This window comes from Saccostrea cucullata, unplaced genomic scaffold (assembly GCF_032062105.1).
Source record: "Saccostrea cucullata isolate Sc308-1 unplaced genomic scaffold, CSIRO_AGI_Scuc_v1 ctg18, whole genome shotgun sequence".
Taxonomy (NCBI): domain Eukaryota; kingdom Metazoa; phylum Mollusca; class Bivalvia; order Ostreida; family Ostreidae; genus Saccostrea; species Saccostrea cuccullata.
The window spans coordinates 43,276-62,660 of NW_026932065.1; the positions used below are offsets into that span (position 1 = coordinate 43,276).

Sequence of the window (19,385 nt, forward strand, 5' to 3'; positions counted from 1 at the left end):
AACGCACTTTGAAAAAAAAATCATATTTTAGTAATGGAAAGATTTTATTTGTTATTTATCTTTCAAAAAACTAACCCTAACCCTAACCTCAAAAAAAAAGAATTGATTTACTCCCGTCGAAAAGAGGAGAAGACGGGCATAAGATTCCTAGCCTCAGTCCAAATCTTTATCTTTCCAATACATAGGTGTCGGTAACAAACGGGGGAGGCGAGCAATAAACTCAAAAGGTGTAAGCTGCATTTTCAATGCTTATACGATGTATATATCTTTCCAAAATAAGTGGGGGGCTTACCCCCTCCCCTGGCCCGACACCCGGCCTCGATGTCTATGCTTTACTCAAAACAATCATATAATTATGTTTTTACCTAACTGGTATGACGTTGAAAACTTTCAATATTAAATTAATAAATATTAGTTAATTAAAACAGATGAAAACTAGAAATTTTTAAGTACAGTAAAACGTATGAGAGGGAAAGAATTTTCAAAGTTTTGAACAATCAAATTGCCCCCTTTTTATTATGATAAATGCTAAGTTGCTTAAAGCTGTCCACTGTTAGTGCCCCCTTTACACTTTTTCATCTATTTATCAAAGACTAGAATTAAAAAAAAACGAATTCATGATCTTAAACAATCTTCACTGTTTTGTTCAGGACCTTTTTCCCTTTTATTTTATCAAAACCTCAAATATTTAAAACGTCAATATCTCAGGTCCTGAAGTGACTTTATCATAAAAAAGTTATCCAAACAGGATCTGTTATTTATCATACCGATTATCTTCTAGGAATATTGATCAATCTTTACATTTTTTTTCAAAGTGCGTTAATATCGTCGATATTAACGCACTTTGAAAAAAAAAATTAATTTTTTCAAAGTGCGTTAGCTTGGTCCCAAATTTAACGCACTTTGAAAATTTTTTTCAAAGTGCATAATTTTTCAAAGTGAGTTGTAACAATGCTTTCATTTTCTTTTAAATGTTATTATACTGGAATTCCGATCCACTGATCTGATCAGTGGAATTCATTAGGTGGATTAGAGTACGCAAATGAAGAAAGCAACTATCATGTACATTGTAACTCATTCTGAAATTAAACCGATTAAATAAAATCTGTCACTGCAAATGCAGGTAAAAAAATCTTAACTTTCAATAACATTGTAATTTGGATGCATAAACATTCAAGACCGTGCGAGTGAACTGTTGAAAGTTGGGATAGAATAGAGCGTGAAAATGGACAAGTCGAGTGTTAACCCCTGGTTGTTGTATAGATCCATGTTGAAATTCAATACTTCTTAGTCTTTATTTCATGCAAATTTAAAAACAAAACACCGATCCCTGCAATAATTCAGAATCTAGAGTTGATAATCAATTATCAACAATAAAATGTGTAAATTGTTGTTTGGAAAAATGAAAAGAATAATTTGTTATATGAGCGAGAGGGATTGGAGTTCCTGGCACCCCGCTCCTTACGTCACTTCAGGTACTCCGGATTACCTGTAAATCTCATCATGTCACCATTTATTTACAGAACAAATCAGTTCATTTCGACTTACTCTTAGAAAAATTAATTAACTTTTAAGCTAATATTGGTAACAGAATAATAAAACAATAATAAATTTTTAGTTATCAATAGCGCTAAATCTGATTACAAAAAATGATAGTATTTATAAATGAAATGAATTTTTGATTACCTGTATGAGTACATGTATAGTAATTCCATATATTTTTTTTCTAAAAAAAAAGGACATTGCCAAAATGATTGGGCACTTTCAGAATCTCTCTCTTAAATGCCAACAATTTGTAATTGTTGAATTTAATACTTATAGTAAAAAAAAATACCAGTACATGTGCTTGTGTATTAGATTTATTAAACATGTATATGAATAATAATGTACAGATTATTACAGATACAGATAACGTAAATAATTTCAAATGAAAAGATAGAAGAAATTCATTTTTACATTGAAATAATTGTGAATTTTCTAATTAAATGCATTCAATTTAAAGTTGAGTTCTCTCTTCCACAAAATTGTAAAAGGCATTGTTTGTGTATCCTGTAAATCTCCATGATTGGTCCTGCAATTAAAATAGAATTTAATCATTAATGTAAAATTTGTTTAAATATTTATTTAAAATTAAAAAAAAAAACGAAATGTATACACAAGAAATAAAAAGGGCATTCATATAGGCCCTTAGGTAAATTTGCATAGAATTCAAACAAATTCTTTCTTCAGTTACTTGTGAAATTTGTAAAATGCATATTTTCTGCACATTTACGCACATTCAAATATATTGCACTTGGTTCTTTCGATACAGCAGGTCTTCGTATGGTAAACTGGAAAATGATAATAAAATATACATGTACATGTTATTATAGAAATAAAATGAGAAATTGAATTTTCTAAAATAAAATATGCATGTTATTAATATAAATGAACTGAGAAATAAAATTTTCTTATTAAAAATGTCAACTGTTAAATATTATGTATGTACATGTAGGTAAAATAATAAAAGAAGAAAACCAGAACAAACTCACGTCTGCATCTAAATTGAATTTGCTGTAGCTTGGAACATTATCTATAAAACTGGTATCCATCCCTTCATTTCTAGGGAGGTACAGGCCTGGCCTGGTCATACGACCACTACCGAAAGGGTCATGTGCCTACACAGAAAACAAGGGAATTCAGAGATATATCGACCCTCTTTCAAATCGAAAAAGAAGGATTTTTTACAACATATATGTAGGAAGATCGAACCATGGCCTGTTTGTTTATTCTTAAAAAATCTTATAGAAACCTTGTCAATTTCTCAGCCTTTAACTTTTAGAACTTCAAGTATTAAAATCTTTCTTACGGGTACCAAGTATTTTCCATCACGCAAGGACCTTTTGTATGGAACCTCCCGAGTAGAGTATCTCCCCGAAAACGTCGACCATCGGGAATCACCGCCGTTAAACCCCCGCCAGCCTCCCATGCCATCGTCCTCATAGTAGCTATAAAGCAACATTTTTAAAATTTTATAAATCGTAAAATTTCAGTTTTAAAACCGTGCTAGAGAAATAACGATTTTGAGAGTTACCTTTCTTTATTTCTGTTTCGAGATCTTACAAGGCATCCTATGAATATAAAAATCATCAGAACTCCAAGACATCCGAAGGTAATACCCAGTTGGGCTTCCAAAGAAACAGCTCTACTTTCGCAATTCAAACCATAATAGATATTAAGCCAATCTGAGTTGCATCTAAAATGTAACATCAGAGAATTAAAATTCCAATTTCTACATTTAAAGTTGTTCCTATGAACCTAGTATCAAAATATGCTGATAACATGATATATACATGTAATTATCGTTACGTGCCATTTATGGAATTGATAAAGCTGATAGAACTATAAAATTATATGGAACGTATTTCAAAATATACATACAGTTAATAACATCAACGAAAGTAATTAAAAAGTTTACATTATATCATGCACCAGAAACGGTCCTTGGAAACTATGCAAGAATATATTCTAGTACTACTAGTACATGTACCTGCAATGAGAGATGCCACTAGTATTGACACATGCGCCATTTGGACCACATTCAAGAGAGCAGACGAATCGGTGCAGATTGCATAATATGGCGGTATAATTGTTGACGGACGAAGTACAATCTTCCGTAGTGTCACAAATACCTACTGCTTCACATTCTGTATCATCTGTAATAAATCACAGTTACAATGCTTATTTCCGTTAAAAACCTATAGTACGAAGCTTTTTTTTTTTGTCATTTAACTACACATTAATGATGGGAACGAAGTATGGGTTTAATTTGAAAATATTTTTCCAGAAGAAAGTTTGAGTTGGGATAGAAATATCTTTGTGAATACGAAAGAGAACAGCAGTTTCGGAGAACACTTAATTATCTCCGACAAAATTACAACGAAAAAGATTTTTTTTTTCCCTCAGAAAATAATGACAAAGTGGAAAAGAGGGTTTACTATCGTGATTGATGAATGCTCTCTTTATATCTTCTTTGTTGTCATAAATATTTCCTTGGGAAGTGCTTATGGTAGAAAACTCTACAGAATCGACCTGGTGAACTACATTGCGTACAAGGTCCCCTATTGTGATGTTCATCCGCCGCAAGGTTTGAACGAAGACTTTCGAATGTACATGTACTTTAATGCTTCCCTCCCTGTAAAAAATACAAAACTTAAGCAACGAAAACCATATGTACACGTTGTAATTATATATCTATCAGTAGTTACATAAGTGAACCTACGTTATAGCGAAAACCTGGAGATTAAAAATGGTACTTTGCCGGTATTGCAAAGGAAGGAAGTTGTTCTTCACCTGCAATTGAAAAAGAAATCCGGAAAATAAGCAAAGAAAATGAAAGAAATGTTTAGAACAAGAGAAAAACAGGCTCTTAACATATCCTCAGAGGCAAAGCAGAATCATTTGGAAACTATGTGTCGTTTTTATTTTACAAACATATTCTTACCAAGTATATAATTTCATTCGTAAACGTAGAGTTTCTTTGAAGGTTTGCACTAAATTTTCCGGATATCCAAATTACGATCTCAAATTCAAAGTAGGCAGACCCTGAAATCAAATTTGCATACATGTACATTTGAAATGCATAAAAATAAGCAGTTTTCACGAGTTTTATTAAATATTTTTTAATGTATAACTATATGTAATAAATACCTGTATTTGGAGTCCCATTTGATTCAGTGGTCGTCAGATTCACTGTTTGTGTCACTGGTGTTAAAGATGTCGGTAATGGTTCTGAAGTTTTTGTTTGTATAGTAGACGCATCAGTAGATAAAAAGTCTTTTGTTGTAATTTTGCTCGATTCCTTAATATCCGTTGTCATTCTTGTTTGAATAGAGGGACTTTTTGTTGTTATGACGCTTTCAGATGTTTTGTCATTAACAATTATAGATGTCTGGACAGCCATGGTCTGAACAGGTTTTTCAGGTTGATCAGTGGAAATACTTGTGAGCATATTCGATGCAGTTGGTTTTGAAGTAACAAGGGGATTGAACGAAGCGTTTTTGGATGGAGCATTAGAGTTTTCAGATGTTGCTGATTCTACAGTCGTAGGCACCGTGTTTTCTTCTGTCACCCTGAGACTCGTCTCTGTCGGTAATAATGTTGTTTTAGGGGGATTGAAAGTAGAGTTAGTTTTATCTTTGATTGTGGAAACGATAGTAGATACCTCTTTCGAGGTTGTATTGTTTATATATGCATTAGAAGAATTAGTTGTGTCCTTGTGGATGGATGTGGTTTGAGATAAACCTTGTGGTGTCGTATTTGGATAAGATTTTCCTGTCACCGTTGAGATTTGTGCATCACTTGTTGAATAAAGATTTGCGACTGTACTTGATTTCCAAATGATATTTGTTGATACCAATGGAGAAATTGTTGCAGTAGAATGTGTATTTTCTCTCGTTGGTTGATTCGACAAAAACGTTGTATTCTTTTGAGAAGTTACATCAGTTACTAAAGAATAAGTTGTTTCTTTATGAATCATTGTCTCATCGGTATCCATATCTTCCGTTGTTGTTTTGATTTCTTCTGTTCCCAATGCTATCGTAGTTAAATGCTCACTGACAGGAGGTTGCACTGATGTCTCTTTTGCTAAATTTTGTGTTGACTCTTTTGAAACACTTGAATACTGCCCCGAGGTCGTAACCAAAGTCACATCTGTTTCATTCAACGAGCTGGTGATTGCCTCTGAAGACGAAGAAACTGTTGAACTATGTCTTGAATTTGTTGACTCAGAAGTTGATAGAACTTCCACAGTGGTTTCACTGAACACACCATCTGTCGTTCTTAACGTATTTGGTTGAGAAGGAACGGTTTCCTTTGTATTGTATTTTGATAATTCCTCAGTGGTTACTGAATTGTCAGGTGCATTTATTGTGGAAGTATGTACTAGTTGGCTAGTATGACCATTAGGATTTTGTTCGTCTGTTGATGCACCTGTCATATAATCTGTGGTGATATGATTTTCTAAAGGAGTCGTTTCTTGAGTCTTTGATGTCGAAATGTCTATGGTTTCATCAGTATCTACATCTTCGGTTGTTGTTTCAATTGTTTCTGTTCCTGATTTAATCGTTGTAAGAAGTCCACCGACAGGAGGTTGCACAGATGTCTCTTTTGCTAAATGTTGAGTTGACTGTTTCGAAACACTTGAATACTGAATCGATGTCGTAACCAAAGTCACATCTGTTTCATTCAACGAGCTGGTGATCGTCTCTGAAGACGGAGAAACAGTTGAAATAGGTTTTGAATTTGTTGATTCAAAAGTCGATATAAATTCCATAGTTGTTTCTTTGAACACATCATCTGTGGTTCTTACTGTTTTTTGTTGAAAAGGCGTGGTTTCTTTTGTATGGGGTATTGATAATTCCTCAGTCGTTTTTGAATTGTCTGGTCCATTAATGGTAGAAGAATGTACTGGATGGTAAGTATGGCCATTAGGTGATTGTTGGGCAGTTGATGTCTCTTTCATATCATCTGTGGTGATATGGTTTTCTAAGGGAGTCGTTTTCTGGGTCTTCGACGTCGAAAGGTCAATTATTATTGATGAAAAGTCAGTGTTTGGATTTTCTGTTCGTGCTAACGTATTTACTGAAACAGTTCCAGCTGTTGAGGGCATTTCAAACATTGTTGTTTCTTCATCTGTTGAACCTGTAAATTTAGTGTTTTCTAATGTAACAATTTTCGTTTTAATTGGTTGGTCGGTAGTTATTGTAGTCTGAATTTCTGTCAAACCTGACAATTCTTTGGTTGTTGATCCATAGTTTGTTTCTGTGAATGAAGTTTGTGCAGATACATTGGAAAATTCGTCAGTAGACAATGCTATCTGTTCAGAAGTTGTTATGGCTGATTGAAAAGCTGTTGTTAAAGTGTTAACTTCTTTTGTTGAAAAACCCTCATCTATTTTTGTGGAAGAACTCTCTGTTAATTTATTTTTAGTCGTTGCTCCTTCATATGTTGTTGGTAATGTATAAAGAATTTCACCGGAAGTTGATAGTGATTCTTGTGTATTTGTTTTGGAAGAGGCTACAGATAAAATTTGACCAGTTGTAATTGCAACATTTTCTTTTGATGTCAAAGACTGTTCATCAGTGCTTCCAAATGATGACATATGAATTGAATGTGTCGTTGAGTACTGAGCTTCTGTTGATTCGCCTGGCTTTGATGTTGAAGTTGAGTGAAAAGTTGTTAGAGTATCTTGACTATTAGTTATTGAATAGTTGTTTAAAATTGGGTGTTTCTCCGATGATTCTGTCGTGGTTTCCTCGGTTAAAAGCGATGTTGTGCTATAAGCAGGTGTTCCAGTGGTGGAATGTATTTTCTGACTTACTGCATTCATATTTGTAATGTCTTGTGTTCTTTGACCATTTGATGTTTCTGGTTTTGTAACAAACAACGTGTTTACTGTAGAGTCACCGGTTGTTGAAGATTCAATACCTAACAATGTTGTTAATAATGTACTTTCATCAGATGATGACGATGTTTTTCCTTCCGTTGATGGCTCCAGTGTAGTGTTTGTTGTTATGGAAATGATAGCTTGTTTTGTGGACATTGTTGTTGTGTTATCACTTACCAATTCTGATGACTCTTCAGTTGTTGATGAAGCACGTGAGAGATATGCATTCGTTATATCTGTAAAAGAATCTTGTGTGTTCACTTTCGGCGATATTGTGGAAGTTGAAGGTATTGTTCTTGCTGACTGAAATGTGTTAGATGAACTTTTTACTTGTGTTGTTGAATATCCGTCTTTGGTAGTCATTTCATCAGATGGCAATTCGACAACAAAAGAGGATGTCTGTTCCGATTGTATGGTTGTTGCTGACTGGGATGTGTTCCGTACACCTTTATCTTCTGTTGTAGAATATTCGTCTTTGGTGGTCAAACCAGAAGATGACAATTCGACCACTAAGGAGGATGTCTGTTCTGAAGGCATTGAAGTTGTTGACTGGGATGTGTTCGGTACACTCTGAACTTCTGTTGTAGAATATCCGTCCTTGGTGGTCAAACCAGATGATGACAGCTCGACCAATAAGGAGGATGTCTGTTCTGAAGGCATTGAAGTTACTGACTGGGATGTGTTCGGTACACTCTGAACTTCTGTTGTAGAATATCTGTCCTTGGTGGTCAAACCAGATGATGACAATTCGACCACTAAGGAGGATGTCTGTTCTGGGGTTTTTGTTGTTGCTGAGTGGAATGTGTTAGGTGAACTTTTAACTTGTATTGTTGAAAAGCTCGTGGTTGTGTTCATGCCAGGTATCTTCTTTGTTGATAAGCTCTGCGTAAGAGGTGGATTTGAGCCATGAACTAACGTTGCAATCGTGGATTTTTCATTGTCATTTGTTGATGATTCTACTGATGATTCATTCGTAACTCCTAATGTTGATTTCTTCGAGGATATTATAGAAGCTTGTTTTGTTGTTGAAGACGTGAAGTCTTTTTCAGTCGAAGTTTCGAGAGAAGTTTGGTGTGGAAGTACTGAATTCACTTCTCGTGATGATTCCCCTGTAGATATTGAGGGCATTATATTCGGATAAAGCGAAGCTGATACTTTCACAGTTGTTTCCTGCATTTCAGACTCATTAATTGTAGTTTTCTTTATTTCTTCTGAAGTCAACATTGTTTGTTTTGATGGAGAGGTTGATTTTGCTTCTGCTGAAGGGAGTGTTGTTGCGAATATCATTGATTTAGAAGCTTTCAATGATGGTTGTGATACGCTAGACTCATTGAATATATTTGTTGTGGAAGTTTCTGTTGTTGATTCCGAATGGATGACATGTGGTGTAGAAGATCTCATTACTGTAAATGGTGAAGATGTGATTCCGATCGTTGATGTCTCAAAATTTGATTTCTGTTCCGTATAATTTTGAGAGATAACGTTATTCAAATGGTTTTCTGTTGTTTGCCTGTTTTGATATGAAGTGATGTCCGTTTGTTTTGTTGATGTCTTCTCTGATGAGATCAATAACGTGTTGCTAATTGGTTTCGTTTCTTTACTGGACATTTGTGTCGTTGATAATGTTTCTGAAGGCTTTATAGCACCTGTTGATGTGGTTTTAATCGGAATTTCAGAAGAATGAGAGGGAGAAGACACATGTAACGTCGTTGTAGAGGGGATCATAAAGAATGATGTATTTATTTGATTCGATAAGTCTGTCGGTTTCTTTGATAATTTGTTCGTTATTGAAGGTACTACAGATCCCATTTCCGTGGTCTGAATTTGCCCTATGGTTGTTTTCTGTGCTGTGAAGGATCCTTGACTTCCCTTTGTCGTTCCATTAGTGTTCGTTTGCAAACTCTTTGTTTGGATACTACTTGTTATATCACTGGTTTCGCTTTCTGTTTGGGAGATTGGGGAGATTGTAGACATTGTAGTGGCATCACTATTCACTGGAATTCTGGTACTTTGGCTATTATTACCATTCTCAGCTAATGCCATAGTTACATTTATGGTGGAAGACATGGCAGACACATTGCTATTTTGTTGTATTTTAAATGAAACTAGTGCAAGGATCAACAATTGGGTTACATTAAGATGCATTTTTCCATGGATAGCATCACCCTGAAAATACAAAATTTTGTGTTGTTGATCTTGTTATAAGTACTTGACGGTGTTCTTTCGTTTTAAAACAAATGCACAATAAAATTTAAAGTTTACCTTTTTAAATTCTTCATTGAAAATATATTTAATGAATGTTAATATGCAAATAAATATTTTCTTTTACATAAACAGAAATTATGTATTTGTATGAAAATTTGTGTTTATTTCTATACTTAAAAAATAATTTAAAAGTTTTGATTTTTTTTTCAAACTTTTTGAAATTACAAATTTCATGAAATTTATAAATTAAATTTCTACCTAATAAATTTAAAAAACTCACTTACCTGCTTATGAAAGAAATCTCAGATTATTCACGTGAAATTGTTAAACCTTAAACTACAAAACATGGACCATTTTCTTTGATTGATGCTTCCATTATGATAAGAGTCAATGCATGTATAAAAAGTTCCCGTCATTCTTGTACAAACCCGCGTTAAGTTTTTCGGGTGACTTTTAAGTGATCCAATCCCAATTTTCAAATGAATTGCTTTATATTAATCGGGAAAAGTTTGCCTTGCTTTCCCCCAGAAAAGATAAGAAGGGGGAATGGTAGTCCAACAATTGTTTATTATCTAGATCATGTTTACTAAGATTAAGCCACAAGAGACGCCCATTCACCACGCCTTGGTATGATGGGTCTTGTAATGCATGTAGCTTTAATAAAAATACGATTTTTTTTTTCGAAATACTTCAGTTAACTAAAGTTAAACACAACATTTTACTTTTATTCGCAAAATGGAAATACTTTTAAATTTATCATTTTGAAAAAAATGATAATTTACTCCATGGCAGTTTTTTTCCGAACAAATATGATTTTATCAAACTTGGGAAGGTAAATACAGACTGACAAGATTCGATTGCTGAAGTTTACAATAGTTAATATCTTCACTTTAATTACGTATGATAGTCTTTTTGTTTTTTTTTTGAAATATCAGTATTTTGGAAGGGAAAATTATCTTAATTTACGTCAACTTGTTTCCATAAGAATCCATAGTTGTCATCATTTCAATTTAGACCCATTGAAACCTTTTATGTCATAATTAAATAAAAACTTATTAAAATGTTTACAATATTAATTCATAGACACGTTACGGTAGCTGTATATTTCGGTAATGCCACAGTATAAGAGCAATTATTCTCAAATGAATGGCGTTTATCTATGGACAAATCCTGTTTTTAGTGTACTGATATAAAAATAAATGGACACGGCACTACGGTTAATCAGTGGTCCCCAGGTATAAAGCTAGTAGTTGCAAAGACAGATTAGTAGAGATTGAACTTCACTATAATTCTAAGTCGAGCCTAATTGACTTGTCTTATTGAGGTGATAGGGGAATGCAATTGAAGATGGTACATCTAGTATCGTTTGGAAACAAAGCAGTACCTCTAGTATCATTTCAAAAATAATCTTACACTATACTTATCAAAATCCTAATGGAATGATTAATTATTTTCATATCTTAACCATACTCCTTTTTGAACTAGTTTGTTCTAGGAAAACTTCATTTTGAATAAACTATCATTTTCAATAGTAATGTTTTTTTTAAATAAATGTATTAGATTGTAATAAAGTGGCATCAATATTCTTTTTAAATATCATTTAAAATGAACTTTCCCTGTAGTTTAGAAATCAAGATTCACATGGGTACCATCTTCTAGTATAAGATTTGAATCTTGTTTATAAGAACTGAAACAAATTACATCATTGTACTAGTAATGTATTTTAGATAATTTATTTTATCAATTATTTCAAACTTACATTTTCATATATAACTTAATCAAAAATACTGAAACAAAGACAACTTCAATTTTTCATATTGCATAGTCATATTTTTTCACTTTATAATATTGAACATGGCTGTTTAGAATTCAGAATGCATAATCATTGTTGGTATGTCAAAATTTGTTCTAGGATTTGATGAGAAGTTACGTTTATACAAAAGTAGGAAACATCTTTTTACCTTAATAAATAGAAAATTATCGAATGTAAGTTTATTATTGAGATAAGTTTTAATTTGTCGTAGAGCATTGACATACAGCACAATAATGACATTAACTACAATTTTTACAGTTTTTAATCTCTGCTTTGCTTTATAATTTTTTTAAACATAGATGAAAAACTGTTTAAGAAGTTTACACTATATTGCGACTCGAACCATATTTTTTTTCGGACAGGTTTCACAGACCAAAAAGCAACAATGGACATAGAATTGAAAATCCTTGTAGTACTAGAAAAATATAAGAAAGAATGCTTAATACGATGATTGTTTTCTTAACACTACCATATCACTTCACTTCTGCACAAAAGAAATGCTTAAAAACGAAAGTGGATTATCTTTGTATTACAGCATCTGGTACAACAAACATGGAGAGGTTGTAGGGGAATAACACAAAGATCAAGGTATCTCAAGTATCTGCCGACACGGATCAAGTTCTTACAATCATAAATAGCTAGCAGAAGCTTGAAGGATATGTATATTTGCTGCTGTCGATTAAAAGATGCATAATTTGTCTTTTTTCTACAAATTTGCCAAAACGTAGAATTCTCTCACAATTTAATTTCCAAATTGCCATGATGAATTTCGTGAAATTTTGCACGATATCTCCTCAGGCCAAAGACCAAAAATATATATATTTTTATCACGAGCTGGGTGTATAGAATTATTTTATAACTGAACGAAAAGATAATGTCCAACGTTTTGCATAATAGTCTTACAGTACAAAGACTGCACAAAGACCGGCCTGCAGCCAGCACCGAGTGCTAGCATTCAGGAAATAGTTAAATGTATTAATGTTCAGACAACTACACCACCTCACCTAATAAAGAGATATAAGATGGGCAAAAAACAAAATGTCAAATTTCTTGATAATAATATCGGAGGTAATAACGAATTTATCGGTTGCAGCGCATTGATTTTTGTAAAATGCCGCTGCAATAAACGTCAATGTTAATTTCATCTGGGGTGCGACCTTGCGGTCAAGGTTTACACAGTTCCTGCAAAGACTCTCTTGGCGTCCTTGTAACCATGGTAACACTCCCCCAACTGCGGCTATTTTTGTAGATTCTGCCAGAATCTCTATTACACGCTATTCTAATAATAGCGCGATTTGTTTGACATATGTTATCAGTAAAAACAGCATCTACAGGTTTCCCTTCATCACAACCATTGCCGCTTATTTGAACCTTTGATGCCATTTGACAGAAATTATGCAGTGCGCCATATTGTTGGTTAAACATTGTTGATATTCGTAGATAATTACTTTCATATTCGTTTCTTCATTACTTTTCTTTCTGCTGAAAAAATCTACCGTGGATATGTAGTGTTTATTTGCTTCGAAGTATAATTATCTGTTATTGCACTTCCTAATTCGATTTAGATGTTTAGTACTGGAATTACATAGAATATACGATCGCGAGTGAATGAATTTGAATGATAGTGATTCCTATTTGTTCAATGGTGCCTAAAGCCTGCAAAATAGTATGTTGATATTTGATGATTTTGTGAACTGCGCAAAGAATAAGATGACAAGTGTCGCTTATAGTTATATGACCTTGGATACTGTTGCACATGGCGGGGTTCCTGGAAACCAGAAGTCTTCTGCCTACCGCCAGCAACATTCCAGGGAAAGTTCTGTCACCAGTGGAAGTTTAAGCAGAAATAGTTCATCAAAAAGGCGGAAGAAAAAGAAATCCGATTCTAACAAGAAGGTAGATATAAAGATTTTTTTTGGGGGGGTGGGTGGGTTAGATTTTGTATTTTATTTTGTTGTCTTCTACATACATGTATATTAATAGACAGTGATTAATAGAAAGTGACATTAACTTTCTCTTCTTCATAATTCTGGATGTTTACAACTCAACCTTGTTATCCTCGATAAGAATTCTGACGAAATAGATTTACAAAATATTAATCAATCTTAATTATTTATAAGTACATGCACATTGTTCTAGTATAAAGTTGTTTAAAAATCGCAACTGCGCAATGATTATCTGTAGTTGTTTTCGACTTTCTTGTCTACGTGAAACCTTACAGTAAAGATCTGAAAAAAACATGTTCATTATCAGACTTATTTCCACGTAATCCTAAAAGTGTTACATTCTCATTAAGCTGCCGACATCTGCAATCATTTTCACTGATATGTCATCATTTAGCACTTGTTATCTTCTGGCTGCAAAATCTCGTTATTATCGACAGATAGACTTCAATAAGTTATGGTATTTAAACGCGAGACTACTCTCAGCCTCGTAACATTGAAAACCACTTATTTCATCTTCTCTGGCATCAGTAGCGATTATTGTATTTTGAATTTCCTGAACTGGTCTTTTTCCTCCCTTATATGCAAGGTACAAAAAAGTCGACTTTAACATTTTTCACAAAAATCAATATGAACAACTGTTTGCTGGTGAATCCTTATAGTATTTATAGCAGCTAAGGAAATTAATTTCAATATGACCGAGCAGGCACTGTACTGTAGCAGCTTCTTTATCCTTTTCTTTTATTCTTTTAATGAATGGAGATACGGTTCAATTCATCGACATACAATTTTTATGAAAATAGACCTACTTTGATGTCATTCATAACATAGAAGTTAATTAGGTAATCAACGATATTGAATTAGAAAAAGAATTACTTGTATTGGTATTCACTAGAAATTCTAATAAAAAGCTATTGTATGGTTTGGTTATAAGAATTAATTCTTCATAAACCCTCTTTCATGTTTGGTCAACTTTGGAATGTGAACGCTGATTTGGGAGTTAGCAGATAAAAAAGAGTCTGTCTGGCAGAAATTGTGTGCAAATACATTAAAGAATGCAGTCTGCACCGAAAAATGTCTAATTAAATCTTTAAGAGAAATCACTGGAATATATAGAGCACCCCCGCGTTAGAAGTCGAGGGTGGTCTATTTGTGCCAATTTCGAAGAAAGATGATTATCTTTTTTGGTAACGTTCACTGGCGGATTTAGAGGGGGGCCCAGCCCCCCCCCCCCTTTCGAGTCCAAAAAATACAAATATTTGATAAATCAATGTTTTTTTGGTGTGGCTGTGGGCCCCTACCCTGACCTCAAACTGGTCGCCCCCCCCCCCTTTTCAAAATTTCTGGATCCGCCACTGACGTTTAACCATTTGTTATCTGAAAGTACGTTGCCACAAAATGAAACGAACGAGTTTTGCAAAACGCTAGACAGAAATGAAGCACCTTTATAAATATAGGAGTTTACCTCAGAAAGAATGCTACAGACGCCTTGCACTCTTCGGCAAAATTATAATTTTATACAAATGGCAATACATCAAATATAATATTATTTACACAAGCTAAGGTCTCATCTTACCGGATGTCGAGATACTATTACAGTAGCGTATACGGAATTAAGACGAGGATAAATCGGAGACGAACACGCATTTCGTAAAAAAAAATTGCTTAAAATCGTTACTCACCGCATCTTTTAAAAGATTCAAGGTATGAAACGTAAAAAAAAAAAGTATCGAAATGGATCGGTCAACCAATGGACTTCACCGTTCTACAACGAATGAAACGAACGCACAACGCATGGACACATTTCCTTTGCACCATTTTCCTGTTAGTTTGCACGGACATCAACGTAAGCAGATCAACAAGTACAGGAAAAGAAGCGAATATGCTCCGTATAAAATGCAAGCAAACGGTTTAAAAGACTGTATTTAGAGTGGAGACGTAAATCGAGTGGTGTCCATCCAAATTTTGAACATGCTCAAAACTTTCTGTTGCCGGATTAAACGAACATCATCGTTCAACCGAATACATTTGATAACCAGAAGTCTCTGTCGAGACTGTAGCTCTACTGGTTTGTACTTATAACAAAGGATGAGAAAGGAAGCCATTGCCATCAGACCAAAACTATAGAAGGAATAGCGTTTTAAAGGAATTTCAGACATTTATATTTTTAGTAACAATGGCAACCCCGTTCATCGAAATCAAAAACCGATGCACTATTTTATGCATCTTAGTGTAGTCTACTTGTGTGCCAAGTTATATTGAAATCAGACAAAAATTGTAGGAGGAGTAGCGTTTTAAAGGAATTTCACAGAAAATTCTATTTTTAGTAACTATGGCAACACCGTTCATCGAAATCAAAATCCGATGCACTATAGTATGTATCTTAGTGTAGTCTACTTGTGTGCCAAGTAATATTGAAAGCAGAACAAAACTGTAGAAGGAGTAGCATTCTAAAGGAATTTCACAGACATTTCTAATTTTAGTAACAATGGCAACACCGTTCATCGAAATAAAAAACCAAGGCACTATTTTATGTATCTAAGTGTAGTCTACTTGTATGCCAAGTAATATTGAAATCGTACTAAAACTGTAGATGAGTAGCATTTTAAAGGAATTTCACAGAAAATTCTACATTTAGTAACCATGGCAACACCGTTCATTGAAATCAACAAGAGGCCCACGGGCCTTATAGGTCACCTGAGCATTATGCAACAACTTTCCAGTTCTTGAATTTGACTCATGTTTTAAGCCAGATGCTATATGGCATTCACAATTTTGAAAGAGGCACCATTGATCATCATAACAATACACTTAGCAGTTGCTTAGCTTGGTTACTGTATATCCATACACAGGGTAGGGGAACAAAAATGCATTCCAACTAATCAGTAATATTCAGCAATAATCAGTAGTGCCTCTAACACTGTGACATAAACCCCTGACCCTAGGTCCACAAACTGCACAAATTTTAAAAAGGCACCTTTAAAATTGCCTATCAAAAAAAAAATAAATGTTTTATAAATACAAATGAGCAGATTTCAAACAATTAATTCATTTTCAGTGTATAAGTAGAGCCCCCCCCTGACCATGGGGCCTTGAAATTCACAATTCTGGAAGATTAGGGCCCTTGCTAATCATAACTATATAGGTAGTTCATCTGCTTCATACCCAGAGACAGAGAAGAAAATTTTCAAAGATTTAATGTATTTTCACTATATAACCCTAACACCAGAACCCCTGACCCTGGGGCCATAAAATTCATAATTTTAGCAGAGGCATTCTTGCTCATCATAACTATGTACTTAGTTAATTTAATTTCTAGCAGCAGAGAAGAAGATTTTCAAAGAATTCATGTATTTTCAATATATAATCAAAAGAGCCCTGCCCTAACACCAGAATCCCTGACCCTCGGGCCATAAAATTCACAATTTTGGTAAAAGCACTCTTGCTCATCATAACTATGCACTTAGTTAGTTTATTTAATACCTAGGAGCAGAGAAAAAGATTTTCCAGAATTCCTGTATTTTTACTATATAATCTATAGAGCCCCGCCCTAACACCAGAACCCCTGACCCTGGGACCATAAAATTCACAATTTTGGTAGAGGCACTCTTGCTCATCATAACTATGCACTTAGTTAGTTTATTTAATACCTAGGAGCAGAGAAGAAGATTTTCAAAGATCCATGTATTTTCACTATATAATCAATAGAGCCCCCCCCCCCCCCCCCCAACACCAGAACCCTTGATCCTGGGGCCATAAAATTCACAATTTTGGTTGAGGCACTCTTGCTCATCATAACTATGCACTTAGCTAGTTTATTTAATACCTAGGAGCAGAGAAGAAGATTTTCAAAGATCCATGTATTTTCACTATATAATCAATAGAGCCCCCCCCCCCCAACACCAGAACCCTTGATCCTGGGGCCATAAAATTCACAATTTTGGTTGAGGCACTCTTGCTCATCATAACTATGCACTTAGTTAGTTTATTTATTACCTAGGAGCAGAGAAGAAGATTTTCAAAGATCCATGTATTTTCACTATATAATCAATAGAGCCCCCCCCCCCCCCAACACCAGAACCCTTGATCCTGGGGCCATAAAATTCACAAGTTTGGTAAAGGCACTCTTGCTCATTATAACTATGCACTTAGTTTGTTTATTTAATACCCAGGGGCAGAGAAGAAGATTTTCAAAGAAATCATGTATTTTCACTATATATAATCAATAGAGCCCCACCCTAACACCAGAACCCCTGACCCTGAGGCCACAAAATTCACAATTTTGGTAGAGGCACTCTTGCTCATCATAACTATGTACTTAGTTGGTTTATTTGATACCCAGGAGCAGAGAAGAAGATTTTCAAAGAAATAATGCATTTTCACTATATACTTATTGAGCCCCGCCATAGCACTAGAACCCCTGACCCCAGGGCAATGAATTTCATAATTTTGGTAGAGGACTCAATGCTGATTATAATCATGCAAACAGTTTGACTGCTTGATGTCCAGGAGTAAAGAAGAAGATTTTTAAAGATTGCATTAATTTTAGTAGTTTTGGCCCCACCCCTCAGGCCCCAGGGGGGCAGGGATCATGAAATTCACAATTTTTGTTCCCCTTCACCCATAAATGCTTTGTGCCAAATTTGGTTGAAATTGGTTCAGTGGTTGCAGAGAAGAAGCTGAAAATGCTCAAATGTTAACACACGACGGAAGACGCACGACGGACGACGACGGACGAAAACGGATAGCAATAGGTCACCTGAGTTTACTCAGGTGACCTAAAAACCGATGCACTATTTTATGTATCTTAGTGTAGTCTACTTGTGTGCCAAGTTATATTGAAATCTGATCAAAACTGTAGGAGGAGTAGCGTTTTAAAGGAATTTCACAGAAAATTCTATTTTTAGTAACCATGGCAACACCGTTCATCGAAATCAAAAACCGATGCACTATATTATGTATCTTAGTGTAGTCTACTTTTGTGCCAAGTTATATTGAAATCAGATCAAAACTGTAGGAGGAGTAGCATTTCAAAGGAATTTCATTGAAAATTCTATTTTTAGTAACCATGGCAACACCGTTCAACGAAATCAAAATCCGATGCACTATTTTATGTATCTTAGTGTAGTCTACCTGTGTGCCAAGTTATATTAAAATTAGACCAAAACTGTAGGAGGAGTAGCGTTTTGAAAAATTGTTTACAGACAGACGGACAGACAGACAGACAGACGGACGGACGACGGACACCTTACTATTGCATAAGCTCTTCTGGTCTCTGACCAGTAGAGCTAAAAAACAGACAAAGAACGAATGCAAACGGAGACGAACAGATTACAGTGTAAAATCTAGCCATGCGTTTTTGGCCCGTTAGTGCTTTCCAGTAGAAACATGTATGACTGAGTCGTTAGGCTTATGTATAGGTATTTCCGTTACAGAATGGTACATGTCCATAAAAAATCTCAATAAATTTTAGACTTCGGTTTGTTTTTTCGCTAAATGACAGAAAAAAGACATGGAAGTTTTTGCTTTCATTTGTTTTGCTTTTTGTTCTTTTGATTGTTTTACTTTTGTACTTCTGTTTGTTCTCCTTTTGTTTGTTTTGGTATTGTTGTTGTCGTAGGTTTTTATTAAGATTTCTCTGAGTATGCGTTTTAAAATTACAAATATCATTGCTGCTCATTTCAATTTTTCCAATTTTCTATTATAGAAAAAAAAATAGAACAGGTGCTTCGACTCCGTCAAAATAATGTTTAAATCTATCAAACTCCGAAGTTCTACAAGGAATTTAGCCAACTGACGTCATTGGGTTTGGGTGTTCTAATCTCGATATCACTGCATCTTGTTTTAGCCAATCACCTGATATTTTAATCAAGCTTAACATTACCAATAGAAACAAACCGGGAGTTTACCAGCCCTATCGTATTGTATCATGCACTGTATGTATTTGAAATTATTGGAAAAATTTGGGAGGAATGTTGAAAGTACAGAATGAATATGA

At 34.4% G+C, this 19,385-nt stretch overlaps 2 protein-coding genes across 3 annotated transcripts in view; one reads left to right on the forward strand and one right to left on the reverse strand.

Annotated features, from left to right (window-relative positions):
* Positions 1–1,841: 1,841 nt before the first annotated feature.
* On the reverse strand, positions 1,842–9,469 carry LOC134234385 (mucin-3B-like). The gene is made up of 10 exons (XM_062716445.1): positions 4,690–9,469; positions 4,484–4,584; positions 4,262–4,332; positions 3,978–4,174; positions 3,530–3,695; positions 3,074–3,235; positions 2,849–2,987; positions 2,532–2,657; positions 2,277–2,330; positions 1,842–2,071 (listed from the first exon to the last, which is right to left on the reverse strand). Exons 1-10 carry the CDS (start codon positions 9,467–9,469, stop codon positions 1,997–1,999), a joined length of 5,871 nt encoding a protein of 1,956 aa, XP_062572429.1. The 3' UTR covers positions 1,842–1,996.
* Positions 9,470–12,795: 3,326 nt separating this feature from the next.
* Positions 12,796–19,385, forward strand: part of LOC134234395 (cys-loop ligand-gated ion channel-like) — a 39,045-nt gene continuing 32,455 nt past the window's right edge. Inside the window, exon 1 of one of the 2 annotated variants that reach the window (XM_062716457.1) lies at positions 12,796–13,340. In XM_062716457.1, coding sequence (XP_062572441.1) covers positions 13,113–13,340 — 228 coding nt within the window. In that variant the 5' untranslated portion in view covers positions 12,796–13,112. The remainder of the gene's footprint in view (positions 13,341–19,385) is intronic. The other variant, XM_062716456.1, reaches the window with a different exon arrangement.